Raw genomic sequence first — 16994 nt, forward strand, 5'->3', positions numbered from 1 at the left:
CCCATAAGCGGTATTCATCAGCATGGAACAGGTGGTGTAGCTGGTGTATTCAACGGGACGTCGATCCCACTACAGCTAATGTCTCCATGGTCATGAATTTCCTTGCTTCATTGGCGTCCTCTGGGTTTGCATACAGGACGGTAAACAATTTTAGATCCGCTATTTCCGCTGGACATGCTCCTTTGGAGGGTAAGCCGGTGGGAGAACATCCTCTAGTGTGTAAACTGCTTAGGGGTATCCGGATGGTCAAACCCCCGTGTCCGAAATACTCTTTTTTGTGGGATGTGACGGTGGTGCTCCGCTTTTTGGAATCTTGGCCACCAAACGAGCACCTGTCACGGAAGCAGCTTTCCGCCAAGCTGGCGATGTTATTATGTTTGGTCTCGTGCAAGAGAGTTTCTGATATCAGAGCTTTAGATCTGGCAGGGCGTAGGTTCTCCCCAGAAGGGGTAACTTTCTCTATCTCCAGACGAACCAAAACCAATTCCACTTCAGTGTCTTATCCGGCTTTTCTGGATAATCCCAAATTATGTGTGGTGCAATGTGTCAAAGCGTACGAGGTGAGTACAGCTAGTTTCCGTTCTGACATGCAGGGTCAACTGTTGATTGCATTGCAAAAGCCTTTTCGCCCTGTGTCGTCAGCTACTTTGGCGCGATGGGTGCGTTGGCTCATGAATGAAGCAGGCATTGATGTGTCTCAGTTTGGTGCGCATTCTGTGCGGGGCGCAATGGCGTCTAAATCTTTTTCCTTAGGTGTGACCCTATCCGACATCATGAGCACGGCGGATTGGTCAAATGAGTCTACCTTTAAATCGTTTTATTATAAACCTATAGTGGATATCACATCAGTGGTGGTGGCTGGGCTTTAAACAAGCATAATCGGAGCCTCCGGTCCTGACATAGAATTAAAAATTTGCGAACATTCGTGACAAGAATTTTCAATTCTATTAAGGACAACGGAGGCGAGGATTATCCCACCTGGAGTGACAGTCTCTGCCCTTGTTGGATGTACTGAGAGAATGTCAGACTTCATTCTCACATGACTGAGAAAGATAATGTGAATTTACAGAAAATATGCTCTCAGTTTAGCTTATAGATCACCTTCCAAACCTCTGTGGGAAAAGCATGAGAAAATAGATTTCTCTCAAACATGATTCATGATATCACAGCAGAAGGCTTTTTCACATGGTAAAATCACCTTAGAACACACCACAATTCCTAAAATGAGTATGGTACCATCAACAAATGATTTATAATGTAACTAAAGTCTTAAAACCTTCTATTAACTGCAATGCTTTTTAATGAGGCGCTATCATGTATATTGGTCCCAAGATGGCTGCCAACAGTTCTTGGATGAAGTGCTGACAGCCAATCAGATCTCACGATGAGATGTGTGGTTAGGCTCCGCTCAGATATATATGGGATTTTACTTTTGATTTTCTCAGGAACTACTGAACGGATTTACACCATTTAAGCAAAAGGCACGAGTCAGAACTGAGGACTACCTCTTTGCCAAATTTGGTGTAATTCCGTTCAGCACTTCGGGCTGTACCTTCGACTAAAGGTCCTATGGGAAAATGCATGGGGAAAACGCGTTTTGGGACCCCCCTTTTTTCTCAGCCCCCGCTTGACGAATCACACCGAGACTTTCAGGGTAGGAGCTCAGCGGAACGCCCCATTAGTTTCGAAAATTTCACGAAGATAAGTCAACGGGCGACAAAGTTATTCAAAATCGAATTTTCAGATTTCCTATGGGAACTCGGTCCTAACTATAACTATCTACTGGCGACCGCCAGTAGATAATATATATATATATATACACATATATATATATTTTCGCAAACCTCGGTAGTATGGGGCTTTGCTGCGCGGCGGTCCGTGGCGGAATCCGGAATCCCTTAATAACGCCATACCATTGAAGCGATAATTCACTGGCAAAGTGAGCCAAACCTTAAAGAACTAACCCTGGAGGGTATGATATCCACCCCAAGATCAGCTCCTCATACAAGAATCCAGAGGAGAGCCATTATCGAGGCAGAAGATCTTACAGCCTCATTCCACCAAAACCTAGAGATGAAAATGCGCCCAAATTATTTGGAAAAGCAGAGGAGGCAATGGATATATGAACAGAGGGCTAATCAAAGAAGGAAATGGAAGACCTCCACCCGATTGCAGCAACAGAGGCACAAAACACATTAGCCAGGGCAGTCAACCAAAATGGAGGTCCAAATAGACCTACAACGAGCGATAGCACAACGCTTTGCGAATCAAAGTGCTAGGATGGAAACCATGGAAGCAAACATCCTCAGCAAACTGGCTGAAAGCAAGTACACTTGCGCATGTGCAGAAATCATCAATAAATGGGCACGGCTCCCCGACATACTAGGGAAGATAGCCACGATATTGAAGGGCAAGTGGAGAATACTGCAAGATGCAGGGAAAACCACCAGCACAACCACACCGAGTTCTACTTCAGTGGACCCAGGCGAAACAGACGAGCCCCACTCAAGCCTGGAGATAAGGTCAGACTTTAAGGGCAACACCCCACAGGAACCCCAGAGCTCCAGCACCCACATGCGGGCCAGAACAGGCGAAGGGAAAGCGGCCACAAAGCCCTGCCAAAGCTCCGAAGAACGGCTTGGCTCAGCTTTGCAAGAAGTAAAGCTATCTTTGAAGTGGATGACAGAGGTGAAAGTGATCAAAGGCCATTGCGTGTTTTTTCACCTATTTTTTTCAATTTTGTGTGGTACCCTAACTGATTATTTTTTCACACCACAAATTAGTTGTCAATTCAATGTTTAGTATTGTCTAAATTACATGTGTACACACTGCATGTAATATATATCATGTATGTGTTGTTATTTGTTGTGGTCTATGGAAATAGATTAATAGCCTATAATGCAAATCAATAAGATTGCACAAATCAAAAAATTTGGATTTTGAATTTCCTTTGACACTAAAAGAATAAATAAATTAGTTTATTTTCAATCCCAATGGGATTCTATAAAATCTTATATAGTCACGTTTAACAAACAGTTTAACCACTTTGTGCATTAGAACTCATTTAAGAAAAGTTCAAAAATAGATTTTAAGTGACTTCTTTTTGCATTTTCGGTTTATAATTGAAGGAGGAATATAATAACAGCTTTTTCTGATTCCTTAAATATTTTTAACTCCCTGTACATGAAAACGCTGGCAAGGCATGTAAAATACTTGGTAACCTACCAGTAAGTAGGGGTACTACTGGGCTGGCCCATTCTGATAGTCATAAAATGGTTTGCACTTTATTTTGCTATTAAAAAGTCTCTGAGTCCTTAAATCAAAATACGAAGCGTACTTCAATAGGGAAATTTTATGTAAGCTGTTTTTTAGATTATTTATTAAAGTTAGTTTCATATATTTCGTTTTAACTGGCATCCTATCTAACGGAAGTGTTGTGCAAGGTTATTATCAAGTGCTGCATCAGATCGGTTACTAACGAGTGAACAATGTAGAGAAGGCTTGGTGATGATTGAGATATGAAGAGTAAAGCATATATATGCAAACTTATTTAAGTACAATTATGGTAGTTGACACTTTGCAAAAATTTATAAAGCTCATCTACTTGTAGTGGGCAGACTTTTTCTGACTACCCAAACCACACCGCCTATGCCCATTTGTTGCTCCAGGATGTTAGTATGCTAAAGATATTGGAGCAGGAATTGGCAAAGAACATGTTGCACCCTGCCATGGAATACCAGTTGCTGTTCGATAGGGCAGCTAGAATATTGCTGGGGCTGGTGGTGATCAGGGCAGGCATACAGCGGTCTTGCTGGAGAACATTTCAGTCGGGCGATTGTGGGGCTTGAAGGAGGGAAGGGGGTGAGGGCTGCTGAGAGGCACTAGTTCCCACTCCCTTCCACATTCCCGTTTTCCTGACCAGCCCTTTATTTAGTTTTTTTAAAGTGAAGGAAAGTTATTTGCATAGCTGTCAGTAGTAAAAAAAACTGTTTTGAGGTGTTGCAGCATTCCACGTCCATGCATATGAATGTTGATAACGCACTTACTGTTATATACTATATATACATACTTACATTTAAGGACTGGGCTTATGGTGGGAGGTTGAAGGTCGAGTTAGGCCTCACTTGAGTGAGTTGAGTTATTTATTTATTTGAATTGCGTAAGGAAGAGCGTGCCCATGATGTGATTTGGAATACATTGATTTCCATGGAAGAGTTCCGAGTAGTCGAAAGAGTTAGAACTTTGAGGGAGCACATTGGAGGGCAAGACATGGCTTCTCGCGGTGAGAGGATGATGTTTAGTTGATCTCATGGAACGAAGGGGGGTGTTCAAAGCCACTACTCGTTGGGAGAGATAGAAGGGAATGACTCTGAATGGCTTCGTAGGCCAGGCTTGGAAGACTCTTGTAATTCACCCTATGTGTGGCTGATGGCTCACTACTTTGTGTGGGTTTCCTGGGGCGGGGGGCAGACCTTGTGTGCTGTATGCCATGCCAGAGTGGTCACCACAGTAAACAAATACTTAATTATTTCATACAGCAGTTCTGTGAATCGTCTGAACTTGTTTAAAAACCTTTGTTAATCTTTAAATTGTTAGTTTGTGGTCAGGTGGCTGACTGTGGTGAAAATTCTACTTGAACAATTATAAATGGTTATACTTGAACAGTTATGATGTGGTTGAAACTGGATACATTTGCATCCTATCAGTTGTTTCTTGTGTATTATTGTACATATGATAAATACAATATGTATAAATGTATCAAATAAAGAATGTATGTAATTAAGAAGGGATTTTGTACATTGCTTCATGAGTAGGTTTATAAGGGTCGGTGCAGTTGGACAGAGATCATAATAATGTATATGGGATCACCTCGAGTCTCTGTACATTGTAAGTTCTTGCCTTGTTTGCTGTTTTTACGTGTATACTGTGATTTTCTTTGTGCTTTTTTAACTGCAAATTTACTAAACTGTGTTCAGTATACAAGTTTGTCAAAGTTTGCTCTTCACAAACATAAACAAGCATTTGCAGTGCAATAGGTCTCGCATTTGCGAGACTTTGAGTTACTGGCATTGTAAATTACAAACCTTTCATCTGTGTTGGTTTTGAAAACAGATAAATAAAAGGCATTGTCATTTACAATGCCAATAGCTTAAAGTTTCGCAAATGCGAGACCTATTGCATTGCAAACGCTTGTATTACTATCATTCATGAAATTTAGAAATATTTATCCTATATGAAATCGCTAGTTAAATATACAATGCAGTTTCTAAAATACTATTCAATAGCCTTCATGGAAGAGTTAAATGTAGCACATGCTGTAAGATGCAATCTCTGACAAGAAGCAGTACAGAACGCTGCAGCTGTTAAATAAATAAACTGTCAGCGAAAATATGACATTCTTTGCTTCCATTTATTTCCACAATCGCTCTTTTTTTTATACCCAAACACTATTTGAAGAGAAGCGGTATGTTGCTCAGCTCTGGTCCCTGTAATGTTCTTGTCCTTTGACAGATCCCTGTGATGTTCTCGTCTTTTGTGAATGGCTCTCTCCTACCAGACCTCGAAAGCCACTTCCTTGCAAGGAGCTTTACGGACTGAGCTTCCAGCAATGACCCGACGCTCAACGTTAACGGAGTCGGAATTCTAACCGTTTGCGCAAGCGTACAATGACACGCATGCGCCCTCGTGGGGGAGCACAAACACATGGGAAGCTCAAAAAGATGCAATAGCGGCTAGCGTGTTACTGGGGCAGTTGTTCCGGCGCAAGTGTTGGTCTCTTCCGGCACAACAAGGTGTCTTCGGATCAAATGATTCTACTTTTCGGTGAGGATTATTTTTTTCTAACCAACTACAAGGCATTTCTAGGGAGTTACACCCTCATAGACCTCTTAGTTACGCCTCTTAGAGTGTGAATTACTTTGAAACCAGCCTGCTAGTTACTCCACATCGTGTGAGCATGTTGTAACAGTAAAACCAGAAGAAACCAGGCAGAAATTAACTGATGTTTTTAGCTATTCTGTTGATAAATGAGAGGTAAAACTCACGTGCAGAGAACATTCCTCTTGGCTGTGGCTCTTTAGCATGCATATTGTAGGCTCTTTGCTTCCGGAGAAGGTTTAACGCTCTTTAATAGGCGAGTTTTCAATGTTATCTTAGAGGGAAGTTGGTTAATGCAGTTTCTTTATTATTGGTAGTTATGGGATATTCTCTAGTTACCAGGTTTGCTGAAAATTCCATACCGCATCTAAAACGTTCGTTGCCAGGCACGTGCTTCCCATTAGTTCATATCAATTTGAATAAACAACCTGTTATAATAAATGTAAAATAAAATCCCAGGAGCGGAGTAATGTATAGGGTGAACTACTAGAAGGGTTGCTATCTTGGTCTGTTTCGTTAGAACTCTGTGTTGTATATCCATGTGTAAAAGAATGTTATGTTCATTGGTTATCGGTTGCCAGAAGATCCACATTCAAGCTGCTTTTTATCACCCACAAAGCAATACATGGAACAGGACCACTTTTCATCAGGAATAAAATCATCAAATACATTCAACATAGGAATCTCCCTGCTTCAGATTGGCACCTCGCCCCAAAATCCCTACTGTACAAGAAAAAAACATAGTTGGTGCTTCCTTTGCTGTTCAAGCAGCCAAACTACGGAACTCATTACCACTAAACATAAGATCCGCGGATAACTATCCTATCTTCAGAAGACTGCTTAAGAGTTGGCTCTTTCCTGCATAACCACTATATTCAAACGTACAGCATATCCCTGTGTATATAAACATGTAATTTAGATGAAATATATGTATATATGTGTATATCTTTGTATAAATATGTATCATACTTATCTTTTAAATATATAGATATGCTTTTGGTCTGCTAAACAACTATACATATCACTTATGGTTAAATAGAGATTATTCTATGCTTAACCTGTATATAGGTCACTGAATAGTTTTCATATAAGTTATTTGATTAGATATATATGGTTATTGTTTATCGCAATATGTAAATATGTAAATTGGGGAGAGGAGTTGGCCTAACGGCTAGGGCGCTTGACCTCGGACCTGGGGGAACTGGGCTCGAGTCTCGGTAACGACGCTAAACATCCTGTGATTCTGGGCAAATCACTTAATCTCCCCGTGCCTAACAAAAAAATGAATGTGTGTCCTCATGTAACGTAACTGGTGCTATGTAAAGCGCTCTGATACCTGATTGTATTCGGGTCAAGTTCGCGCTATATAAAACTCTGCAAAAAAAAACCATATATATATATATATATATAATTATTTTAGCTAAAATTGCTTCACTATTGAAATGTTGAAAAAAATATTTTACAAAATTGACAAAATACATAAATTAGCATAAAGTACAGCAACACTTAAGAGTTAATTTATGAAATATAACTTAAATCTTGATAAATTACCTAACTTATACATGCCTACCCTATATGTACTTATACACCTATATATTTATTACTTTATCCCTACTGTAAAAAAGAACTTTTGAGTCTTTCTGATGCATCACCCTATGCTTCACCCTATACCTCTTTCAATATATCCTCTACCTCCAATCTCTGACTCATCCCACATCTCATTCTACTACTGTGGTCTCCAAAAGAACCCTTTCTGGGCTCTTCCCACCTTGGATCACCCCAAACCTCATTTTACTACTGTGATCTCCCAAACAACCCTTTCTAAGTTCTTCACTCATGTATCCATCCGCAAACCAATTTTTCTACTATGATCACTCTAATTCATTTCTAGAGACTCTTCCCTCCTCCATTTTTCCTTTTCCCATCCCAAACCGCCTTTTACTACTATGATCTCCCAATAAACACTTTCTAGACTCTTCCCTCTTCTATCCATCCATTACCCTTTTCAATCCAACTAACAGAATCACATGTCCACCGCTCAAATTAACTCCTATTTCCCTATACTAATTCACCACTAATCCTTTTTGGGTTCCGAAGTAGTGTGGAACTTGCCAAAAAGTGCTTCAACCCCTCGTCAGTGGTAGTAAGTGCTATATAAATACAGTTATAATTCCAATATGTAATTGGTTGTGAGTGTCCTGCAGTTTACTGAGCATTCACAGCTGAAACGTCCTAGGGAATGGTCGTGCTTCTTCTTGGTGAATAAACTATGCTTTTAGATTTCACACCACTCCGTGTTTCGAGTCCTATGAATTTTTTTTTAGTAAGTTATCACCAGGGACGTTAAGTCGTTGGTTCACCAGGAACTACTGCAACTCACATTATAAGTTATGTTATCATAATAAAGGCTAGAAATGGAAACTGTCAAAGCTGACGATGTGTAGCTAGATGACTACTATTATCAACTGCTAACTAGTAGTAAGCTACACTCTCTTCTGGGCTACCATTCTTGCGAATATTAAGTTCCCACATAGTTTACAAATTGCAACAGACAAATTGATCATGTTGAACTTTGTAAACGTAAGTTGTCTTCCTCCATAAAATTTGGTATACCCTTTTCTTCTTTCGGAGGTCCCTCATGAACCCGCATAGTCTCAAAGTATTGGGATGTGGCTTACCTTATGAAAATGCTGGAACCACCAGTGTTAGCAACATGGCATTTATAAAGCTAAACATTGTACAGTCAGAAGTGTCAACAGTAGGCAATGAGATGGTCTAACCAGCAAGGTGCTGTAGTACAATTCTATAAAAGAGTTTCTCTAGTCTAGAGGCCTATACAGCTGTTAAATTTGTGTCCTTTGTTGTGCTGTGTAATGTTCTTCTTTTCATGGTGTAGACACTATTTAGATGAAGACTGTAATGCCTTATGAACTCAAACTGTAACACTTTGTGACCCTAAAGCTCATTTAAGGAGTTTAATAGATTTCTTATATTTTCTTCACAGTACTGAACAAAGCCCTCCCTGTCTTCGGTCTTCGTTTACTTCCAATTCATGGCGCACATCACAATAAATCAGTATTTACAGCAGGTACTAGTTATCTATTCCAAAGTGGTTTCTAAATATGCTAATGTATCCTTACTGCACACTACATGTCCAAAATCTATTTAACAGCGAATCCACATTGCCTATTTTTGCCTTCATCCACCCTGAATGTTGTCATTTGTTGTATGTATTGCTTTGAGGACTCCAAGGAATGTAGATACAGGCAGATGGTAAAACGTAGTGCAAAGTACGAGATAAATCTAGAGATATGAAGATCAGGAGTGTTTTGGAACATAGCTGTTTGACTATGGTCAGGCTTTAAAAATAATTCTTATACTAATTGGTAGTCAGTGGAGGGTCTGCAAAAAAAACGGGTTAGGGTACCTTTTAATAGACCTGCTATCAGCCATGCAACACCGTTTTCTACCAATAAAGAATGCAGTACTGTTTTTGTTGAGATGAAACGAAAGTGGTGCTATACAGATTGAGTGTGTTGACAACTGAAATATGTAGTTGAGGGTTGATCAGGGGTTAGATTCTGGTTTGAAATTTTAGCTGACAAAAATGTGCTCCCTACTTAGACATTTAACTAGAGTTTTTGGCCAATCTCGATGTCCAAGTTTTGTACCGATTTAGAAAGGTGCATTGTCTTCTAATTAAAGTTCCAATGTTATTATATCAAGCAGTCTGAACCCCAAATGTCAATTACACCTCCGTTTTGCTAGGGTTTCATTTTGAAGGTTGTTTGACAACCCTCACCTGATAAAGGCCAGATATGCATTTTTTTGTGGCTTGGTTTAAATCCACTTAGTAGGTTAAGTATTTCTGCTACAGTAAGGTATTGGGTAGGTCTAAAGGGGTTATTACCGTATATTTGTGCGATTAGACTGCAGATAATCCACAGTACTGGATCCATAAAGTGTCGGAGGATAACATTTTAAAATTATTTAGCTCTGGTTGGATGAGAAAGCGTTTTCTCCCGTAGATTCATGAATAGGTTCTGTGAGCCGTGAAGTCTTTGCATGAAGTCCCACACCTGCCAGTGATTAGGACTTGCAAATGTCAAAATTGAATCTTCAAATCTTGTGATATGTAAAACAGACTTGCTTAAATTGGGTACAAAGGTGCAACCTGTTTCTGAAACATATGCAGTTTCTATAGGCTGACTACTTGAAGGACACTCTCTACTACATCGTGAGCTGAAAGTGAGTGTTTTTAAAAGTATAAAGAGAAGTGGTTTGCTAAATTTATAGAGGCTAATTTGAAAGAGCAGCTTTCTCCAACACACAAATTTCACTTAGTGGAACTTAATGGTTTAGAAAAAGAATGATGAAAAAAGTCATGATTGTAAAAGAGGAGGAGCACGATACTGTGGGGCGGGTGCAATCAATTGTGCAAACATTTTTTAACCTGCAGCAAGTAACATGCACAACTTGCCAATGGTGCTTAGGCAAGGAGAGCACTGGCACAATTTCTTGGACTCTTCCAATTTGCTAAAGTATCTGGCAGAAATGCACAGCATTGCATATTGTATGTAACAACAAGATATGAAAACAGAAATAAGGAGTGTACTCTGCATTGTCCTGTATGAAAAATTCTACAAAAAATGATGATCAAGAAAAGGATATGGTGATGTACTACATGAGGTGCACAGCCGTTGTCTGGGGTACTCAATTAAAAAAAAAAAAAATGTAATTCTCCAACTACTTTTATACCTATCAAGAAGTAATTTTGTGTTTTTTCTGTCACCTGTGTTTAGTTTTTGTATTCTCTCAGGTTTTGAGTTTTTTTTTTTGTTTTGTTTTTACTTTTTGTTATGTTGTGGATGAAAACAAAAAAACACCAAAATACCCAATAAAGGTTGTTTCCATAATCGCCTCTTCTTCTTAAGTGTATAAGTTCTTCTATCATATTTTCTTTCAAAAAGGCCTAACACCCTGACATGCCTAACAATATGTTGTGCAAGTCTCTGTACAGCAGATTGTGGTGCTGTAGAAGCTGGGCACATAGCCCACTATGCACAGCCTTTTGAAAGTCCCAAGTCAAATTGGAAAATTTGGTGCAGATTGGTCTACGGGATTTAAAAGTTATTAGTAATCCAAATCAAAAAGTGCCATTTTTGTATAACACTCATTCTGGCCTTCAATGCAGATACGTAAATGCTCCTTCTATAATATAGAGTTTGAATTTTTTGACTGTATGATGGATACTTTCAGTGGTAACCAGGAAGCATGTAGGAAAAATGCAAGTTCCCTTTCCTTTTGTGGGAGTACATTTAGAGTGTAGGGACATTCTCACTGAAATATGTTGTGTGGCTAAAAATGAAAGAAACATCTCTGATTTTGCAAAGAGGGCATACTTTACAGGTGACCACTGGGCTTTATGATAGAGGTCGAAAGAGGTGGATGGAAAAGGAAAAGAAGTCTGAATGGAGGTCAGGGAAAGAATGAAGCTCATCTCTTCTATTGCAGAACAGAATGAAGGAGAATGTGACTGGGAACTCATCAAGCCTCAAAGGAGAAGGCACATGTTGTCTTTTTATGCTTTCTCTCTCTCTTAACTAGAGGATCATGACAGAGTAACTTTCCTCCTCTATTCTCAGAACACAGCTAGCAGCTGCCTTTTGACTGTATCCCTGCCTTTAGCCCTGTACATCAGTCAGCTTCCTTTTGTGTAGGCTCATGCAATACAAATACTTCATACATATGTACATTTCTCCTGAAGCAGATGCTTATGAAAAGTTTGTATTGGACTGATTGACACATACATGGATGATCACAAATCATTGGTCTACAAAATCTCTGCGACGTGTTCAAATCTGATGTTTCCTGTTTGAAGGAATAAATATACATCAATTGTGGTTTGAGGAGATTACATTGATTTGAATAAAATCAAATTATTTATAATCTAGCGCTAGACCCAAGATTAGAACCCTAGTTTCCAAAGTCAGTAGCTTAACCACTAGACCTCATTTCAGGTAGACACTACCCCCCCCCCATAATAGGTTGGGCAGTTTACTTTTTAAACTCTGTCCTGTGTGTTTGGTTGACAGTCAAAATCACTTGTTGCAGGGTTTATGCAGAATAGCTAGCTATGGAGTGCACACGCGCAGAGCCTCAAACACTTTTGAATTTATGTCATCACTACTCGGGCAAGGGCCTAGCTTTCTTGTATAGTCCTCCACTGTATTTAAGTGCTGTATTATTAATGAAACTACTTCATTGAAAAATATTTTTCTCTCAAGGTACTTGAAGCAATTGAAAGCAAAGATGGACTGTTTTGTGCAGAACTTGTGTCCTTTAAACATCCTCATGTTGCCAATCCGAGGCTTCAGGTAAAAATCTTATTTTGGGAATACTGCATGAATCTATGTTCATCAGGCAAAGATGTGGCAAAAATGCATCTTTAACTGTGCTCTTTAGAATGAAGAAGCTGATGATCTATGTTTAATATTCAAAATGTTCACATGATATGAGACATTCCAGTGCTGTTTTTATTATGCATAAATGTGTTCCCACTTTTACTTGCTGTATTAAAAAGTGAGGAGACAAGTCTCAGAGTTATACAACAAACAACCAGGAAGGTTCAGTTTGAGGTTTTTGGAGTTGCAATAAATCATTTGAGTGAACTTCGGTAAGCTTCCCTATTAACCACTTATTATTGAATTATTTTCAAAGTGACCAGGCAGCCAGGAACTGAAAACCTAGATCAATAAGGCTGAAGAAGTGCTATGTCACATATTCATAGCCTTACATGGTCAGTTTGCTGTCCCTGCCCCTCCTACCTGCCTTCTGTTTTCCGTGTACTGGCACTTTCCCCACTTGCATGCCCTCTAAGGTCACCTTGCTAAACTGCCCTCCCGGTACACTTGTTGCCCCTCTCGACTACCATTTGCTGTTCATGTGCTTCAACCCCCCCCCCCCCCCCCACCACCACCACCATCACCCTCCCAGCTGCCCGTGGTTATCTTGCTACCACTGCCCCGCCAGTCTGCCCTCTGTTGTCCATTAGTGACACAATTTTGTGAATTTCCTGGAAACATGAAAATGTCTGCATAAATCAGGCAAGTGAAACCGTTCTATGAAATGGTGAACCACCTTACATGCCTCAACTGAGAGTGAGTAACTGGCTGTTGCTGATAACCTAAGCAACCTCCTTCCTACTGTCTGCAAATTTAGATTACATTTTCGCAAAACTCCGCTCTCTATTTTTTTTTATTCGTCGACTGTTGAATTGACCTTTTTGTCATAGCATCTTTGGTCAGTGGTGAGGAACGATTGATTACTGTTTCTTATGGTCATGTCTCTTTGCAGTGAATTGTGCTAATTCTTTTGGCTAATATAACCTTGAGGCTTGGAGGTCTTGCTGTCATACCACGCCTGTTTCTCTACTGTTACCTCATTGATCATTGCATTGCTTGTCTGATGTAGAAAGCATTGTTGTACATCTGCTCTCTCCTTTCCCCCATGCCCTCCCATTCTGTTTGTCCTGACATTGAGTACATTTTCAAATATACCTGTAAGTGCTCGGTTGCAGCAGGAAGACCGATGTTGTACATCGTTTGCCCCGTTCTTCACAGTGTATTCTCTGCTCAAATTAAAAAATAACATGCATCATACCATGTTTTTTTAAAACATTGTAAATTGTACATTCATCAGTACATTGTACCTCCTAATACAGACACCCCCCCCCCCATCCCGTCTTGCTCCATAATTCCTGGTGTCTAATGAAGCACAAGGTGATAATGTCCCACTGCTCAGCTGACAAAAAGATGGGTGTCACTGGAAAGATGAGAGTCACTGATTTCCGGCGACACCCCTCTTGATCACCATTTAAGTAAAGAATGGAGAGTGGAACTCATTTCAGCCTGCTCCTTGGGAAACCAGCAAGTAATTTCCAGAGTGTCCGTTCTGCAGCTGATATGACTGGGTCTGTGTGACAGTGTGTCACACACAACTTGACCGGTGTGGAAAAGACTTCTGCTCCATTCAAAGAGGTTCTGTAACTGAGTGGATAGGCATGAGCAGCACCGGAGCTGCAAAAAGCAGCCATTTTGTAGGTGATGGGTGTACTGACATTACCTCACCGTCAACATGGCCCTATGAGTTGTGATGTAGGTGGGGAGGTCATGTCAATTGAATTTATATTCTCTAAATGAGAGAAACCGGGAGCTTTTTAAGCAGGTCCTGCACACATACTCCCAACCGAGGACTAGGTATAATCGATCGGTGTGCAGTTCCTAAGTGTAAGTGGTAGTGTTCAGGTCCTATTTTAATACCACATTGCACTCACTACACTACTTATTCCACATACCCACACGCACCAAATGGCTTCACCAAAAAATGTCTGCCAAAGACACCCTTCGCGGGTGCCTGTCGGGCATTGCAGCGCCTACCCGACGAGGAGCAGGCCCATATGATGAAGCATGACATCCTTCGGGGTGTTTGAGGGCACTTTTCTTACAGAACTGAACACTCCCACTTGAACTTAGGAACTGCACACCGATCGATTATACCTAATTGAATTTATATAACACTTACTATCATACACCAGGCATTGAAGCGCTTTACGTTGAGTAGCACGCTACTCCAGAACCCAAGGTTGGCTGTTAAATCAGGGGTTATTGCGATTAGTCCTGTGCACTCAAGAAAAAATGTCATGCATTTACTCCAGTTTTTGATTGATTATATTAATACCGGTGTGATCATTAGTGGATCTCTGTTCAGGTGAATGGTTGGTGAGATAGATAGGCCAGTGGAAAGTAGGTAATGTCAGGTCACAGGGATAAGGTTTTAACCTCTTCGCTGCGGCGCAAATTCCGCCGCAGTGCTGACATTCCATTCCTGGGCGTGGTCATGACGTCTCCCGGCCGTCGTCCGCACACGCCCATCGTGACTCATGACGTCCGGGAGACGTCATGAGCATGGAAGAGGTTAAAGCGGAGAGGTTGTGAGTTAAAGCGGCCATCCAGTGGAGAGAATCAAAACTGTTTTCTACCATTTCGTGCATCTCTAACAGTTGCCGACAGTAGGCATTCCAGAATGTTCCTTTGATGTCTACTTGCTTTTTGAGATCTAGTGTGACATCTTTCACCAGATAGACCCTTTACAGAAGGCCTCTCAGCATTATTGAGCCCTAGAGTGAGTGTGTTGAACCTTGTTTTCTAAAACCTCACAATCCAGCCGTCATCATCAGAATTATTATACTTTACAGCAAGGATGATTTTCGGCTGCTGAGCCAGTGGTATGCCTTTTAAAGCCTGATCTTTGGATTCACATGTATCATCGCACATCTGTAGATTTGTCCTTGAAAATTTTTGTTTGTTTCTGTTGTATTTCTAATTATACTTGTGTGTAAAAGCCTGTAATACCGATGTAATCCTCTCTCTACTTTCTGCCACCATTTTCCCTTTAAGTAACTTTACTATCAAATAATGAATCATATTTTCATTTCATAAGATCATTGGTATTCGGGTACATCATTACACATAACTTTAGCATCTTGATATTCAGGTTTATACCTTTCCACATAAGAACACTTGCTAAGATAGCTTCTCTCTGATTAAACATTGTTTTTACCCAAGCCACTGCTTCTACAACCTATTGCACTATATTTTAGATTCTCACAGTGACATTCCGACCTTACAGCCAAATCCTGGGTATATAATCTACATGATTGTTTCTGCGGCACATTGTCATGAACATTGGATCGCCTGGTGGGTACTGAGTTCAAAATTAGAATCTAAAGTGGTGTATTATTGACTCCTCAGCCATCCAAACAAAGTATTTATTTTCGTTTTTTATTCAAATCCGCTCCAAAATTGTATTTTCTGATAAATTGTGTCCATAGCTTATATAGTTGTATGTACAGTAACCGCACCAGTAAGATAATCTTGTCACCAGTTTTAATTGAAGACTCCTTAAAATACTGTTAGCAGTTCTTTGAACAGATGTGTATACAGTCAAAGACTTTATAGACGAGAGATAAATCCGACACATGTTTTGTCTAAGCGTGAAGGGCTTTGGCTCCACTGATATTTTGGGAGCCAGGAGAATATATTTTGATTGGGCAGAAGCTGTGTGCTTCCATTAAAAAAGTGCTTACTATCCACGCGGCTGTGATTGTTTTGTTTTTTAACCAGCTGCCTGAGCTTGAATTTTCAGAAGCACTCACAATATATTGTTATGCTATTAAAGTGTCTTTGGTAACTGGATAATTTGCAGTATTTTTCTCTGGAAGCAGCACAAATGGGAGGAGGGCCCCCATTAATCTACATACATTTTTAGGTCTGGTTTGACAGTGCTAGTCCCTTGGACCGTATGTGATTAACAATAAAGAGGCATCGGAATCCTACTGAAAGCGGTGTTTAGGTGCTGGTCATATGTTCCCCTGGAGTACAGGATTCGATTGGGTCCACTTAGTGTGCTTCTACTAAAAAAGACTGCATGTATTGCACTTTTTGGCTTGTTGTAAAGTTTATACTCTATGCAGAAGTACTGAGTTGGTTATGGTGGCAAGCTAGTGATCATAGCTACTGGCCTAATATGTTTTTTTATGAAACGTTATGATAAAGGCACTAGGCATGACGTATTTATTGTAAAATGCATATGTATAAGTTGATAAATATTAATGTGTGAATTTTTATTACTGAATGTTAAAGCCTACATATAGGTATATTGCTCCATGTAATTTCGCAGATTACCATTATAGGCGGGGGTTTAACATTGACCACCCACTCTGACAAATCCTCGGAGGTTTCACTGTGACTATTCTTATTAGGACTGTTCAGAGGGGTTGTATTTTGTTTGGCCAACTGTATTTTTCTACGAAGTGATAATTTTATAACTATGCATGATGGTCGATAGTATAGTTTGTGTGTGCTCTTGAATAGACTGGTGTTGGGTAAAGTGTAAAGCCAATGTAAAAGGGTAAAGGCTTCGATGATGGGTCTTCCCATTTCATTGTGAAAAGCATACTAGATTTCATAGGTTTGATGTGTTTATTATGTAATGCTATAGCAAAGCCAGACCTACTTATTGTGAAAAACATGTATTAAAGAAAATAGACTTTTAAG

At 40.0% G+C, this 16994-nt stretch overlaps 1 protein-coding gene across 1 annotated transcript in view; it reads left to right on the plus strand.

The window, feature by feature from the left end:
- Positions 1–5687: 5687 nt before the first annotated feature.
- PCID2 (PCI domain containing 2) overlaps positions 5688–16994 on the plus strand; it is a 91556-nt gene continuing 80249 nt past the window's right edge. Inside the window, exons 1-3 of the mRNA XM_085622294.1 lie at positions 5688–5823; positions 8882–8965; positions 12165–12254. Of these exons, the coding sequence (XP_085478420.1) occupies positions 8930–8965; positions 12165–12254 (126 nt within the window). The 5' untranslated portion in view covers positions 5688–5823; positions 8882–8929. The remainder of the gene's footprint in view (positions 5824–8881; positions 8966–12164; positions 12255–16994) is intronic.

Source organism: Triturus cristatus, chromosome 8 (genome assembly GCF_964204655.1).
Source record: "Triturus cristatus chromosome 8, aTriCri1.1, whole genome shotgun sequence".
Classification (NCBI taxonomy): domain Eukaryota; kingdom Metazoa; phylum Chordata; class Amphibia; order Caudata; family Salamandridae; genus Triturus; species Triturus cristatus.